Genomic DNA, 15,442 nt, shown 5'->3' on the forward strand with positions numbered 1-15,442 from the left:
AAGCACAAAAACACAGGGTTGCTTAAAATAATTAGATGGACAGGGAATCAACATGGTGTCCGTTAAAATGACCTACTCTCCAAATGGAAACGAGTACCTGAATGCACCGTGTCTTTATATTAGCTGTCTGTGAAGGTTATCAAGGGACAAGGTGCATGCTCTGCCCACGCACCTCATATCCTCACAAGGCTACACCTACATTGTTGAACAGTATGTGTAGGTGGACAGAACAATATCAACAGCAATAGCAGAGCAACAGCATCTCCCATCTCAAAAGCCAATATATCCTCTCTCTCTCTCTATATATATATATATATATATATATATTGTAAAAAGGTGACACTGAAAATATGGCTCAATAAATTACAAAGTTGAAAAGTTATTTATTTTCCTTCTAAAGTAAATATTCCAGAAAAAGACCTCAGACCAGCTTCTATTATGAATCTGTACTTCTTTTGTTACTCAATACACAACTGCATCTTTTATCTTTGGTGTTATTTGGAATGGATGAAATTGTCAAATATTCTTAGATTCTTTCCTGGGCTAACCTCTGGTGACAGAATGTATTGGGAACATAACTACTGCTGATTTTGGATAAGGTGAAAAGAGCACTGTTTGGGGGTGTTTATAGAGTAGAGATAAAATACAGAATTTATAGCTCCATGAATGAGCAGCAGCTATGCAGAGAGGCAAACAAACAGGGAGGTCTGTCTTTGTAGCTGCTAGCTCTCTGATCTTGGCACTGTAGTGAAGGCAACCTCGAAAACACATCCAAGGCACAGGGGAGCTGTAACGCATTGATAGTTTTTATTTTATTTTATCTTTGCAGCCATGTCATAATGAAAGCATTTTAACTTCTACACTTCTTCAGCGTGCCTCGGACCTCTTTAAAGCACTGTTTCCTCTACAGTGCCTGGATCAGTAAGCTGCAGTGCTTACTACAAAATGCTCCTCTTTGTACATTTGAGTCTGTGTTTCATATTTTGCTATGGGCTTAATGGTAGCCTCTAAACGAGCTCAGGAAATCCTCGCTTCGAAAATTTTCTTGCTCCGAGGACTAATCTCAGGTGAGAACCAGGGTGAAATGTGAAGTAGCCTGTAGCTCTACTAGTGAACATTTACAGACTGAACAATTTGCAGTGATTGGCAGATTTGCTAGCAACTTAATGTACTTTATTTACATCTGAACCACCATGAGCCTGCCAGTTTAATTTCCAATTTACTGATTACAAATTCACACACATATCTATGAGTGGGTTGGCTGCATTTACATAAGTAACCTTAAGCTGTATTATTAATACGTTCCACTTGCAGTACCATGGAGGCTAATAATTAAATTAATCCTGTATCTCAGAGGACTCTGTAACATTACAGCCAAACACTAAACCTAAGAATACCCCTTTACCTAAACTGTCGATGTCATAAAAGGTACAAGGCTCCTAAAGGAAATAATGTCAGATTAATCAAAGTCTCCATATAATAAAGTGACATTTCAGCAATTTCTTTATTTCTGGTAGATAAAATGCACAGCAGGAAGTCTGCTTGTCAGCCAACAGCCTCTCACCCTATCAACATCCCATTCATTATCTTGAACCCTAAATAGCATTTAAAAATTATTTAATATTCACTCCACAGAGTACCATGGCAACAGCTGTTTCTCAAGTGGTATTAATGTTGCTCCCCCACTGGAGTCACGAGCCTGACTCCAGGGACTGTGACACTTCATGCTGGACAATGGTGCAACATGGGCTCCACCTAGTGGTATGAAACAGTAACTTAAAGAGCAGAGCTCTCACACAGCCAGGATGGACAAATGATCAATCCATTGATCGCTTAATCCTATTATCTACTGTAATGGCCCATCTTTAAGCAGCAGCAGTCACCAATCAAGGTGCTCTGCAAACTCCACAGTCTACAAATCAGCTATCTCAGCCTACTGATCAATGCTGACAGCCTACAAATCAACTTCAGATAAAAACTGACCAAACTACACCACTGTCCTGTGCATACTGATTACTTACAGGACTGACAAACAAGCTTGGCAGTTACATATAACACAGCAGAGCCTGTCGGCAGTTTTTCCACTCATTCAAGCAGCACAGCTTAGCATTTAGTTATCGCATGTGAAGCCGTAGTTTTTGATACACTGACAGCTCCTGACCGGTACCAGATTTGATCTTTGCAGTTACTGTTGTATGTCTCTCAAAGATCAGCTACCACCTTCAAGTATCTTCCAGTTAATGCCATAAAAATCTTTAAAACACAGGATTAAAATGTACAAGTGTCAGATATTACAGACACAGTGAGGCCAAAACACACAGATGAACAAGCTTCTTTGCAGTACAAAGTCATAACTTTAATTAAATTATTTTATCAAAATTTTTCAAGTTTTCAGGACAAACCACAACAGTGCAATCAGTGACACAGACAATGCTCTATATAGAAGACATACATATATAAACACAACTACAAAGATGGCAAAGGCCATAGTTTCAAGTATTGTGAACAGTACTAAGGATAATATATACACACCCATACAAAGCAACAGCAAAGGCCATTTCAGACTTTTTACATTTCAAATGTTATTCTATACAAATGTCTAAAAATATACAAACATCTGAATTATACTGAACTGAACATTTCTCACAGTGTGAATGCTTGTCTAAAAAGAAAATATGCCTTTGTAATAGGGTCATAGGCAACTTGGACGTAATGTGACATTAACCTATGATGAATACATTACGACAAGTGATGCAACAAATGTTACACTCATCGTTACATTAAGCTTTCCAGTTGATGTAAAAATGCAATGAGATTAAATAAGAGGTTTTATTGCATTTTCAACCATTTAGGAGGTGGTTTTATTTACCTTGTTAAACCTGCATTATCGGACTCTTTCACTCTGGCATTTCATTTGCAGATGTTACCCTGCCCTTTGGAAAAATACTGTAGTGGTTTTACAAACAAACACTACCACGTTAAATGTTTTTTGGCCCTGTACCACACATAAATCATTTAGGTCATTTATGAAGCACACTTTTCACTTGGGTTCAGCTGCCTTGTTAGATAGTGTTTATCATGTTATTTTGTATCCATGGAGGAGTCATCTGCACATCCCATAATCCTCTGCAACTCCTGAATACAGGGAACAATTGACTGGCTGTGCAGCTGAGCCATCTTCAACCTAGAGAGAGAAACACAAGGTTGATTTCTTAGACAGGTTTCCTCTACAGTATGCTCAATGTAATTGATAATTCAAGGTTACAACTAAAACATAAGACAGATGGAGGTTAGTGATAACCCTATGAATATGATAGCACCTAAGCTTCATGGCTTATCAAAGCGCTGGGTAATTAAGTCCAACATAAAGCAAATCTGTAGCTGGCAGCTTCACTAGACCAGCTACTTTAGTGCATAAGCAACCATCATTTTGAGGCTGCACTGAATCTTACTTTAGCTGCTAAAACAACGAAGACGGCTAACAAGGATAATACACAAACATATTACATGTACCCCAGTGACAGCTGAAGTAAACACCTAGGTGGTGAAGAAAGCAGACTTCTAGCAAAGCAAAGAGACCCAGCTCCAAGTTCCTCAGGGGCTGGTGTACCAACCCAGGAATAAAAGATCAGTGAACTTACACTCAGCAGGTCGCGAGACAGGACTCCAGTAGGACGCCCATGCTGCTTTGCTTCAGATGCATATTTAAGTTGGCAATTGGTTGCTAACACAAGCGGCAAGGCGAGCGCAGTAAATCGATTGTGTGTCACAGCTTGAACTGTGAATATGTAGCACTTAACGCAGACTAGAAGTAATGATTCACGTAGAGTGAGGTTCGCTGTGGGCTCTTGTTCATCAGTAACTCCAGTTGACCCATTTTGTTTCAGGTTACTGTTCAGAAGGAGGTGGTAAACTTGCAGGAAACATCTTTATAACTTTCTGGAATACCAGAAATACCTAGAAGTATCTGCTCCACGCTGTGACCTTTCAAATGCATGAAGAAAGCCATAGTCAAAAGCGAAACTGACGTTCTAAGACTAAGATTTTATATTATGTGCAGTATTAAGTTAATCTCATAATAATGGATATATAATTAGTGCACATGATAGCACAGTAACTGTATGTGAGGTGTTCATATGTCTTTAAATCCTGAGGTGTTACCTTCTGAGCAGCTCGCGTCCTCTGTTTGGTTCTGGGTGGTAGTGCTGGAGAGCAGAGAGGCTGTGAGCTGCCAGAATGCTGTAACACTGTTCTCTGAGAGCGTTGTGACTCGCTGTATCCCACTGTGGCAACTCGCTGGTGTAGCGCCACGCCATCAGCGTGTGCTCCAACACAGGCGTCCCACTCTTTGTTCCTCAGAAGAACTTGGCCCCACTCCTGACATGAAACCTGAGGGGGAGGATAAGGAGGTGTCTGATTAGTGTGACACAATGAAACACTCTGCTCACAGAGGCACACAGGGGTGGTCCTGCGGAGCTGTTTTAATATTATCTTTGACTAAAAAACTCCCTTTATGAAGGGAAAAAAGCTCAATTAAAAAAAAAAAGAATGGCAGGGGTGTGCTTTAAGAGTCAAACATTTCTTTTAAAAGTCAAGGAAAAAAAAAGCTTTATCACTCCAGGGCAAATTAAAATTGAACAATGTACAAGTAAAATTAACTTTGTGGGTTTCCAAAATCATAATCTACACAGACATGATACTTACTTTGAATGCCACCAGGTGAGGATATGCCTTTCTGTAGCAGTGAGCGTCCCTGTTGGAGCCAAACCGTGAGTAAGGTATGGACCTATAGACATTTGCCTTCTTTAGCTGCAAGTCTTCCTGGAGATACTTCAAGTCTGAGGCCAGGTTCCTGGGCTCTTGGCTCTAGGATACAAACACATTACAGGTCATATCACGTACAGTGAAGGCAACAACATTTTGTTTTACTTTGAGAGTGGATTTATGCATTTTGCTATGTACACAGAACACCAAGATGAGTAATGTTCAACGTGATCTCATTAAAATGGCCGTGTGAAACTGCCATGATGAATACCTGCTCAACCAAGATGAGGGATCTGATTAGCTGGACAAGCTGCTGTTTGGAGAGCGGGGTATGGTGCTCGTCCATCTTCTCACACTGCTCCTCTATTCTCCCGCTCCACACCCCGCCAATGGGCAAGTCCACTGCAAAACAAAAGGGGTGTGATTTAGACAATTAACAGACCACAGGAAACAAGGGCAGGAGGAAAACAATAGTCTCTGAGCTGGCTGCATTTCCAATAAATGCAGTAAATAGGACAGGACAGGACAAGTGGTATTTTCCTCATGAATGTTCATTTTAGAAGATAGCAGAACAGCTTTTACTACTCTGAACATTACTTTTTTTCATTAATGTAATGTTAAGCTGTTGGTTCCCTTAACACTGAATGGAAAGGGAAAGATACACAGAAAACCACCACTCTTCACACATATACACACACACCCTTTCCGTTATCATACTAAGTTTCTTTTTCCCCACTTTGCCTCCTGTAAAGTCATCTAACAAAAACCAACCTCACACTAGTTTTGCAAATTGTTTAATAATGATGTACTTTTGCACTTACATGGCTGCACACGCTTCGTGTTTGAGGCTGTATTTCTCCCCCTTGGAAGCGGATTTGGAGCCAAACGACCACTTAAAATTTCTAAGTAGGACCTCCTCATCCGAGCTGTGAAAGATGTAACAATTAAAACATTGTACTCTTTGGATAACAGTGGCTTGTGTTACGATTTACTACAATGCACCTCATGCTCCGACTGCGAAATGCATATTAATGTAAATGTATATCAGCATACTTCAAGAAAGGTGACGCAGTTGTTTAAAGTTACTTTTAACAATAATTTTGTACCAGCTAACTTCACACTGGAGGCGCGCGCTTGTGATAACATTAGCTTGATAGCAAAGTGGCGCGCCTCCTGTACAAAGAACTGAAGTTAAAGCAATTTTAGCAGCTGAAATAAAAAGCTGTCACATTTCACACTTACCTGCAATTTTAGGCTGTGGAGCAGGTATTTCCACCAAGGCACGTCGTGGCTGGCACACAGCTGCCATTGTAACCAAAGTAGTCGGTTGAGATACGGGAGCTAACTACCTGCTAGTAGCCAGTGACGCTACTGTTAGCTGAACTTTAAACCCCACGGGGTGCCCAACAATAACTTTACCGCGGCGGTGATTAGCTTCAGCTGGGGGACTCCACTGTTTGCAGCTTCTTCAAGAGCGTCAGTGCAGTTTCCGAGCTCGCTAATATCCACTACAAAAACTACCCTGCTTGAATTTAACCACATAAACTCCCTGCACTATTGCTGCCTAAGTGGAGGTAAAGAGCGCCTAACTAACTTTTGTCTGTTCCACCGCCTATACAATGCTGGTGATGAAGCGCGCGACACGAGTTGCCGCGCGGGCGTGGCTTGCTACATACGTCGAGCTGATTGGTAAAACGTCGCTGCATGCGTAGAACAGGCGCCCAATATGCAAATGAGGCGGCCACCATGGTCCTCCCCCACATCTCCTCCGCTGCTTGGGAGGAAGATCACGTGAACATACCGTTGTGCACACAATGACACTACGTAATCACAGCAAACACCATACTGTTAAAAAGTTCTGCAAGCCACTTGCAAGTGACTCTTGTTTCAGCAGTATATTGATAATATGAGCTATGATTCTCTCTGAGCAGAGTCAAAGAATTAACAATGAATTTTGGGCACACACGCACACACATACACCCCATCACTGTTGGCTATCAGAATGCTAGTGATGTGAAATTAGTTTCTGTGAGTTTTTGGTCCAGAATAGACACAAAAGTGTCTATTCAGTTGTCACGGACCCTTGAAATAGTAAAAATAACAGTGAAAGGCACCTCAAAACTACACTTCCACTCTCTGCAAATCAAATATCTGCCACTAGATAAAGATATAACAAAAGGAAAAATGGTTTTATACGTGTATTTTGAATTCAGTTCAAAAAGAGGATGGTTCACTCACATAGTATGATCTGTTTTATAAAATGAGCAGCTTCATAACCAAGACTGTTTGTGTGAAAAAGATCAAAACGTACACTTCGGCAGCATGCAGTGTATTGATGTGATATAACAGACAGCAATAGTCTTATGAAACTAATTCTGTGATGAAGTAACACTAAGAACACACCAGTGGTAATTTGTTGTGAGGTGAGTGAAGCATTCAGAGCCAAAAGACACATGGAAGGAGACATAAAAATATCTGTAAAATGTATTTTAATAGGTGTGTGGAATATTGAAAAAACAAACAAACAAGAATTTTATTTCTTGTCAAGTGACATAACTGCATCTTGATACATAGTGTGGAATAGAACTGCACAGAACTTATTCCAAAACAGATGATAATAAAACACAAAAAGTTAAAAAATAATTAGATGTAATTAACACAGTTGTCAATCTGAAATATTTCTTAACAAATATGAATATTTCCTAAAGTGTTAATATTATATATTATAATTGTATATATTTAGTATTTTGGGAAATAGTTAATTATTTACTGCTTAATATTCTTGTCTGAAAATAATGTAGTTGATAAAATATGAAGCAGTGGTAAATGCAGTGCAATTTTTAGTGTCCCTGTATTTTCAACATTTCTAACAATCACTCCTCATCTTGCAAACAAACTGCATTGTAATACAACAGGGTTGAAATCAGTTCACTTTTACACAGTCATTCAGAAATGTAGCATTTATATTTAGCATGTGAATGAAATGATAGCAACAATTTCCTCACTGGACTTAACAGTGGCACATTTTTATTTAGATTTCGACAAGTTAATTATTATAATTACAGTTATAAATATCTGTAGTAAAACTGCACTTTGACTGATTGAACTGAAAGTGAATTCACTCCAGCCCTGTACAATGTTAGAGCAAATTAAGCTGAATACTCAATGGCTTCTTGAAACTGCTACAGCAAATAATATAATTTCATTGTATTTATATACAGTATATACATTTTCTTTTAAATAATGCACAGGTAAAAGGGTATCGATTAGGTACATATCATATTACAAAGGTCTGTGACAGTATGGCTTTGTAAATATACATTACAATATTGTCATCAGAAAAAGCAAGTGCAGTCAGTTTGGACTGCCTTTCAGCATCTTCAGCAACTTTTCAGTTTGAGTGTTATGTAACTTTAATGGTAAGTCTAACTGCAACAAGTCTTACACTTTATTGATTTTGATATGGAGACTGTCCAGAGCTATTATGAAAAATATATGACTCTTTCAGCAGACTCAAAAAATAACAAGATGCTTAAAGACAGACTTCCACTGACTGTGCAGGCCACGCTATGAAGCATAAGGAGTAGCCTCTACTTGCTAAGCAGCGTTTTAAGGGAGCGGGTGAGTGCGTTAGCAATGGCCGACATGGTACTGGAGTGGCGGACCAGGGCTTTCACGCTGTGCTCCCCTGGTGCTCCCACGGTGGCAGCCTCAGCCGCTTTGAGCAAACATATGTAGTTCATGACCACCTCGTCGACCTTCGCCACGACCTCTCTCTGTTGGTGTGAGGCTGAGGCTCCGAGGCCCCGGACCAGACACATGCAGGCTTCGCAGAGGCAGCACAGCACCTGGAAGCTACAAGTTACAGCTAGCAGCATCTCCTCAGGGCTACTGTGCGCCTGAGCCATCCTCCGGCATGCACGGCCTAATTCTTTTGACTCGACAGAGAGGAGCTGCTTGAACTGGGATACGTCCTGGATTGGCATCTGGGGTCCGCGATCACAGCGACCTACGCTGGATCGCACCAGGGCTATGAGCTCACTAGCATCACGACGGACATCAGTGAAGCCAGATGGAAAGCCATACATGCGGTCCTTGAGTGCGTTGATTCGTGCGAGACGGTCACTAAAGCTCATGTTGTTGAGGACCTCCCCGTATAGCTGCTCCCCGGCTGCATCTACAGCTGAGCCACAGGGCAAAATAGCTGATGCAGCAGCACCATCAGCATCAATATCGTTCCCACCACGCCTTCGCCTGGGCCTCTCCCACTCAATATCATCCTCTTCACCCTCACTCTTGCGTTTAAAGAAACAATAGCTAAAAGGCCCGTTGCATCTCCAGGGACTGGTGTCCAGTTTTTGAGAGCCCTTCATGTGTTTAGCATCTTTCTGCAATGGAAATGCCACAGATGCCCTTCTACTGTCTATCCTACTGCCTGTAGACCAGCATGTGGTGTGGGAAGATACAGAACCTTGGGAATAGCTCTTGGAGAGCCGCTTCCTTGTTGGCCTCCGCTGGACTTTACTCTCACCCTGCTGGGGTACAGATGGCAACAAGGGCTGCTGGCTCCGGCTTCGAGTGGGCTTATCGAACAGAACCTCCACGCTACCAGAGCTGGCGGTCACATTGCTGGAGCTGCGTTTGAGCTCTCTGCCCCTTTGCAGGCTACTGCAAAAGGGATCCGTCTGCGTCAAGGTTGGGGTGACAGCCTGAATGTGATTCTGACTCTGCCGGGACTGGGTGGAGTGGATGGAATCCTGCGTGAATGCTGAGTTGCTGGAGCTAGTGTTGGCTTGCACAGATAGAGACATAGGAGGAGGCGGGGGTGGTGGTGGAGGAGGCGGAGATTGCGGGTTGGGAGTTGGAGATGTAATGCAAGCTCTACCGGTAGATGCCTGCCTGATAAAAGCTGATGGGTGGTCTCCCCTTCCTAGCGAGATGGTGTTGAGGTCTGCTCGTGGACCACTTACACTGGGGGCAGCAGAGAGACAAAGAGAATCATTAGGACGACGGTGAGGAGACTGACGGACTGCATGCTTTGCCCTCACGTCTGATTTAAACCAGTCCTCTGTGCTGCCACTAGGTTGGCTCCTTGATCGAGGTGGAGGACGGTTAGTCGTACCAGCACCATCTCGGTTTCCACCTGCGACAAATCCCCCGTCACGGCTGATACAGCCCTCTGTCTTATACAGTGACAGGAAGTGCTCTGGGTCCATACCACTGCTCTCTAGCTCGCTTTCCAGGCCGGAAAAGGAGCTCCTCCTCTCAGCAGTTGCTGGCCTGTAATCTATACTGTCATTCGGTCTGTGAGCATGCATGTCGGGGCTTCTCTTGAGTTTGGCAGGAAGTGTGGCTGAATGGTATGACCGTGCATTTTTATTTGCCAGCTGCATGGTGGCCGCGTTAGGGTTTACTAAATTTGGGCTGAGGAATGGGGATGACATGGAGGAAGGCATACATGGGCAGCGAGCAATGGTGTTCCCCCTATTCTTAACCATTTCGACAAGCTGAGGGTTGCTAGTGATAAAGCGCCTGGTGTCCTTTTTCACTGCCCCACCCATGCCTGCACTGTGCAGCTTCCCCCCCTGATGCATCTGGCTGACGGTTAGATAGTTAATCAGCTGCCTGTAGGCCTCGCTGCCTTCCTTCTGGTTCAGCCCCTTAAAAGAGGCCTGCTGTTTAGCATGCAGATCATTGTGGGGCTTCTTGTTTCCAGTACCTGGGGTCTCTTTATGCTTCGACGGCGTTGCTGAGGAGGGGCGGCTCGATTCAGCCCCAGCAGCGGGGGCGTGGATGTTGGGCAGCATTTTCCGAAGGAGGGCGGGGTCTGCGTGAGGGTGGAGGTCTTTTCCCTGAGTGCTCTGGCCAGGGATGCTGTGAGGGATTCCAGGTTTATTATCTTCATAGTTCAGCACCCTGAGTAATGAAGAAGAGGAACTGGAAAGCGGATGCCTTTGCAAATGGTGGTGTTTGGATTCAACTGCGGTGGGGCCAAGCGGTGAGTCAGTCGGGGTGGCACAAGCGCTGCTGTTCGTGCTGCCGCCAGCATCCAGTGATGAGCACAGAGAACCCTGAAGTGAACTGTGGGCTTCTCCTTGCAAACTTGAAATCCTTTTTGCTAGATGGTACTCACACAACCGTGCAACACTCTGCTGTCTAGAAATTGGCCGATGGTCACTTTGTATGTCTGATCCCTGGTCAGACCCCCCTGATCTGGATTTTTTGGCTGGAGACAGCAACGATGCTACAACTAGATGTTCATCTTGCTCAGCAGTTGCAGCTCCATTGTCTGTGCCACAGTCCCCCAAGTTGACAACATCTAACATGCGATCAGAGGTAGCAGAAGCAGGGCGGGGAATTCTGTGACTGTTCACACTAAGGCCTTCAGCTACAGAATTTTCAGCCAAAAAAGAATTCTGTCTTCCTTGACTCTCCCCTCTCTCACAGAATGACGTGCGCTGCTCCAAGTCAAAACGGCCCCCACTCTCACCCCGATGCCCTTCCCTCGTGCTGAAGGTGTTATACTTCCCACTGGAGTCTGCAGACTTCTTGTGATGCTTGCCTCCGGGCGTGGTGGAGCTTGGCCGCTGCAGAGTGGCCGAGAGGTTAGTCTGGGACCTCACCTCCAAGCTGTCAGGCCCCGATGACGTGGTGTCCAACTGGGGGCTCCGTCTCGGAGGAACTGCCGGAGGCTGAAGGTGCCGTGTCGGACTACGGGGTTTCTTCTGCATTGTTCCTCCCGTGCTGGGCGAGACAGGGAATTCAGTTTTCTCCTCAAGTAAAGGCTGGTATCCTTCCCTTGTGGCAACCAAAAGACGCATGTGGCTCTCGCTGAGCCTGTGAGTAGCAGCCAGTTCAGAGATTTCAGTCATCTCTGAGGAGTTGGTCTCGTTGCCAGAGTCTGAGGATGACTCTGGGCTAAAGCCTCGAGATGTGTAAACACCTAAAATATAGGAGACACAAAGTTAAATATGGGTCATTCAACTACAGTAAAATGTTCATATTATACAAATAGTTTCTGTTCTTGTCTCATGAATGTTTTTTGGGAGTGTGCTAACTTAAAAGGGCCAGGAGGTCATTAAAGAAAGAAAAAAAAACCTCACTACAAAAGGAGCAAATGGGTAAAGTCCATACATTTTAGTGGTTTAAATTGTATCAAATGGAAATCAAACACCATACACTGGGACACAGGATTTATTTGTTGATGGTGATCAAACGTTACTGTGCTTGAATTAGTATTCAACAGACCTGGATTGTTATTGTGGGGTGGTGGTGGGGGAGGCCTCTGTTCAGAAACAGACAGAGCCTCCAGTGCCTGCAGAGTATTCATGACTGAACTCTCCAACCTCCTCTCTCCTCCCCTGCTCCCTTCCCCCTCCCCGTGCGTCGGAATGGCATCGATTAACGACACTGGGATGTTGTCACAGTCCTCTGTGCTTAGCGGCCTTCCCTCGGGCACCGCGTCCTCGTCCGAACTGTCCCGGAAACCTGGCGGTGGAGCTGCGATTGCAAGGTTGAGCGTCTGGAGCAGCGTGTCGTCCTCGTCCTCGTCGACGCCGTCGTCTCCCTCGGGAGGGGGTAGAGACGTCAGGTCGATGATGTCGTCGGTGGAACCGGAGAGTGTGAGGAAGGTGGATTTGCCGGCTGCCGTAGGTAACCCTCCTCGTTGGTTACCGCAGTTTTCATTTCCACCTCCTCTGTCGTCACCCACCGGTGTCCCCCCTGTGGAGTCTTCTTCACAGGAGCCATCGTCATCATCCTCCGCATCGTCCGTCGTGTCACGATAAAACAGATCCCTCAGCAGTGGCTCCTCACCACCTTCCTCGCTTATAATGTTACTATAGACATGTGTCAGGCCACTGAACTGAAACGGCACCCTGTCCTGTTGCCGAAAGTCTGTGCTGTTGTGCAAGTAGGTCGGTCTGTGCTCGGGTACCTCAGGGCTCTCTAACAGTCTCTCATAGCCCAAGCTCTTGGCCTTGTTCAAGGGTGGGTCCCCCCCAAAAATAAATGACACTTTGGCACTCCGAGGTGAGTCTTGAGGTTTGTGTCTGGTGGCAGGTGGAAGAGGAGGCGGCAACGGACTTCTCCGTGCCCCAAGGTCTCTGTCTGGGTTTTGGGGTTCATGGAAGTAAGGAGAGATACTGTTTTCTCTCTGCCTGTTGTCTGAATACTCCAAGTCCCTGTTGTAGACCTCTCCCTGGCTGGGTGACGGCTCCTCGTTGTCCCCCAAAGACGTGCTGTACGGCCACTCCAGGACACGATCCTGACCTGCAGACAGGAGCAACACAAGGTTTTATTACTTTACATGTTTTATATTTTATGTTGATTAAATTTTAAAGGAGCTTCTCTTCACCGGACTTTTGAGTGCTCTACTTGGAGACTTTTGAGGTTTTGAGCTGCACTGCAAAAACATAAATTTTTCAGCCATTCAATCTAGCCTTCAGTCCTTCACTTCAAAATGTGTCACAGCGAGAGTGTTCAATTTCTCAACTAGTTTTTGCTTGTTGTAGTTTATACTTTCATTGCACTTGTTTCTACAACATTTACTAGACAAGTATTGTAAAACTGTACACAAACTGTATGGTACAAACACACATTTTCTCACCCAAATGTAAATAATTACTCTCATTTCAAGAACTATGAAATGTGTATGAAATTAATTTCATTTAAATAACTAAACAAAAGGTATATAATTAGAAAAAAAAACACTGCCACATGCAAGACTGCATTTTCTTTGAAGGACTGGTGTTTTCATTATTTTTTATTAAATTTATACTATACTGACCACACACAGTTAACAATTACTCACTAGAGTCATCCCCTCCAGTGCTATTGCAGTGGGCCATGCTGAAGATAGATCTCCTTGAGTCCACTAGGAGGCGATAGTAGCCTGCTGTTAGACAGGCCAGGTTCATTGCATCACTTGACTCCATGATCAGTGTGATGGGCTGTTAAAAAAAAAAAAAAAAAAAAAGGACACAAGGGGAGGAAGGAATAAAGGAAGAACGAATAGATAAGAAAGAAAAAAGGAATAAGTAAAAACCAACAGATAAAAAATGGTTTGTGCTACTGCTTTCAGACAGAAACGCACTCACCCTGACATCCAGAACATGCAGCTCCAGCCGGACGTTGGTCTCATCCTCAGTGAGGATCTCGATCCGGTTGACGTGGCTGAAGTCGGCCAGTAGGGCCACTAGGTTGGTGCGGGCATTGATAACATGACTGATGCCATAACGTGGGCCCACTAATAGCATCACTTCTGTCTGCTTCTCCCCTTGCTGCAGAAAGCAGAGTGTATGCATTAAACACTAATTCAAAACCTAATCAGCCGTGTTAAACTTTCATCCTGAAAGGTTTTAGCAGTGACAGAGTTTGACCAAATTCAAGTTTCTTTTCAAACTTTTACAAATCCTTTCCAGGACTAATAGCCTTACCAAAAGTATTGATTTGAACTCCCTCCCTCCGTAGAGTCTGAGTTCACTGAGGTACCTCAGGTAATGCACCTTGGCCTGCAAAGCAGTCAGCTGCACAGAGAGAAGTGAAATACATTAGTAAGCATCTAAAACGAAATCACTTCAACCTGAACAGATGCATTTGTCTTCTAATGTCAGGATGTAAAGCTCTCTCTGAGCAATTCTGATCTGGACCACTGATTTTCCATTATATCCCATCATATCATTTAAATCTGATCAAAATCTGAAGAGCTGCTCCACTGCAGTGCTCTTTATGGCTTGCCTGTGTGGATGTGTGTCTCTCAAGCCACTTAGGGTCAATGGCATTTTTAGAATTCAAATATGAAAGCACCAAAAGTGCATCTTGTTCAAAGTACCAACACTTCCCCTGCCATGAGACATGTATATATCTAATTGGCATTTTTAAAAAAAAAGGTTTTTAGTGTTCCTATATTTCAGCACCACATGCTCAGGCAAGGCAATGCATTTGGAATGCAAAAGCACTTAAATAAAAATGACTGCGCAGTTATGTGTATATGTGTCTTATATCACACTGACTTTATAACCACTTAGAATATTCATCAGACCTTTATGGTACATTATATCTACTGTATGTCCCCCTGATGTTGCAGCTAGATTTAAGAATACACCTAGCCTACAGTATAATCTAGTAATATTTTACCTTACTATCAGTCTCAAAAACAAAAGGCTAATGGGATGTCTGACCTTACTAGCTGAAACCAGACATCGCCATTAAAAAATAATTTTGTCTTTATGAAATTCTTGCTCAGTCTTAACCACAGCCCCTCCACAAAACCGAGCAAGTGGCCTCTTCTGATGAAGGCTGAGTGATAACTTGGAGGCAGTAATGAGAAAGCTGATTTGGAGCATCAACGTTTTGAATTGCATGTCAGTTCGCTGCTGAGGCTTGGCTGTATTTCTCCTTAATGAAAAGACCAGATATCAACTGCCACTGTGAATACAAATGATTAACCGGCGCATTATACTGCTTAGGCTTGGAGGGAAGAGATCAATATCCTTGTAGCCTGACTGATATTTTATAGACACATATATACATGTGTATGGAGTTCAGGTGTGTTTACCCTCAACTACATTCCTTCATCCACTGCATGAAGCTGTAGTTAGGATGATTAAGTTGGGCATGGAGTGATGCTAATTTGCCTACTGATGAGTGATGTTGCCCAAATGTTGAGCTTCAGTAA

At 43.6% G+C, this 15,442-nt stretch overlaps 2 protein-coding genes across 4 annotated transcripts in view; both read right to left on the reverse strand.

Annotated features, from left to right (window-relative positions):
- Positions 1-2,341: 2,341 nt before the first annotated feature.
- LOC108873001 (uncharacterized) lies at positions 2,342-6,541 on the reverse strand. 3 transcript variants are annotated; one of them, XR_007809126.1, is made up of 7 exons: positions 6,007-6,537; positions 5,586-5,690; positions 5,036-5,166; positions 4,705-4,866; positions 4,162-4,389; positions 3,642-3,984; positions 2,342-3,184 (listed from the first exon to the last, which is right to left on the reverse strand). XR_007809126.1 is itself a non-coding variant. In XM_018660984.2 (6 exons), exons 1-6 carry the CDS (start codon positions 6,071-6,073, stop codon positions 3,104-3,106), a joined length of 774 nt encoding a protein of 257 aa, XP_018516500.1. In that variant the 5' UTR covers positions 6,074-6,533; the 3' UTR covers positions 2,342-3,103. The 3 variants fall into 3 exon arrangements, 1 of the variants encoding a protein (XP_018516500.1); XR_007809125.1 differs by having other exon boundaries at positions 3,642-4,389; positions 6,007-6,541; XM_018660984.2 differs by lacking the exon at positions 3,642-3,984 and having other exon boundaries at positions 6,007-6,533.
- Positions 6,542-7,243: 702 nt separating this feature from the next.
- LOC108872976 (FERM and PDZ domain-containing protein 4) overlaps positions 7,244-15,442 on the reverse strand; it is a 43,683-nt gene continuing 35,484 nt past the window's right edge. The window contains exons 12-16 of the mRNA XM_018660940.2: positions 14,202-14,291; positions 13,863-14,045; positions 13,577-13,715; positions 12,013-13,035; positions 7,244-11,707 (exon numbers count right to left, since the gene is read on the reverse strand). Of these exons, the coding sequence (XP_018516456.1) occupies positions 8,355-11,707; positions 12,013-13,035; positions 13,577-13,715; positions 13,863-14,045; positions 14,202-14,291 (4,788 nt within the window). The 3' untranslated portion in view covers positions 7,244-8,354. The remainder of the gene's footprint in view (positions 11,708-12,012; positions 13,036-13,576; positions 13,716-13,862; positions 14,046-14,201; positions 14,292-15,442) is intronic.

Source organism: Lates calcarifer, linkage group LG7_2, assembly GCF_001640805.2.
Source record: "Lates calcarifer isolate ASB-BC8 linkage group LG7_2, TLL_Latcal_v3, whole genome shotgun sequence".
Classification (NCBI taxonomy): Eukaryota; Metazoa; Chordata; class Actinopteri; family Centropomidae; genus Lates; species Lates calcarifer.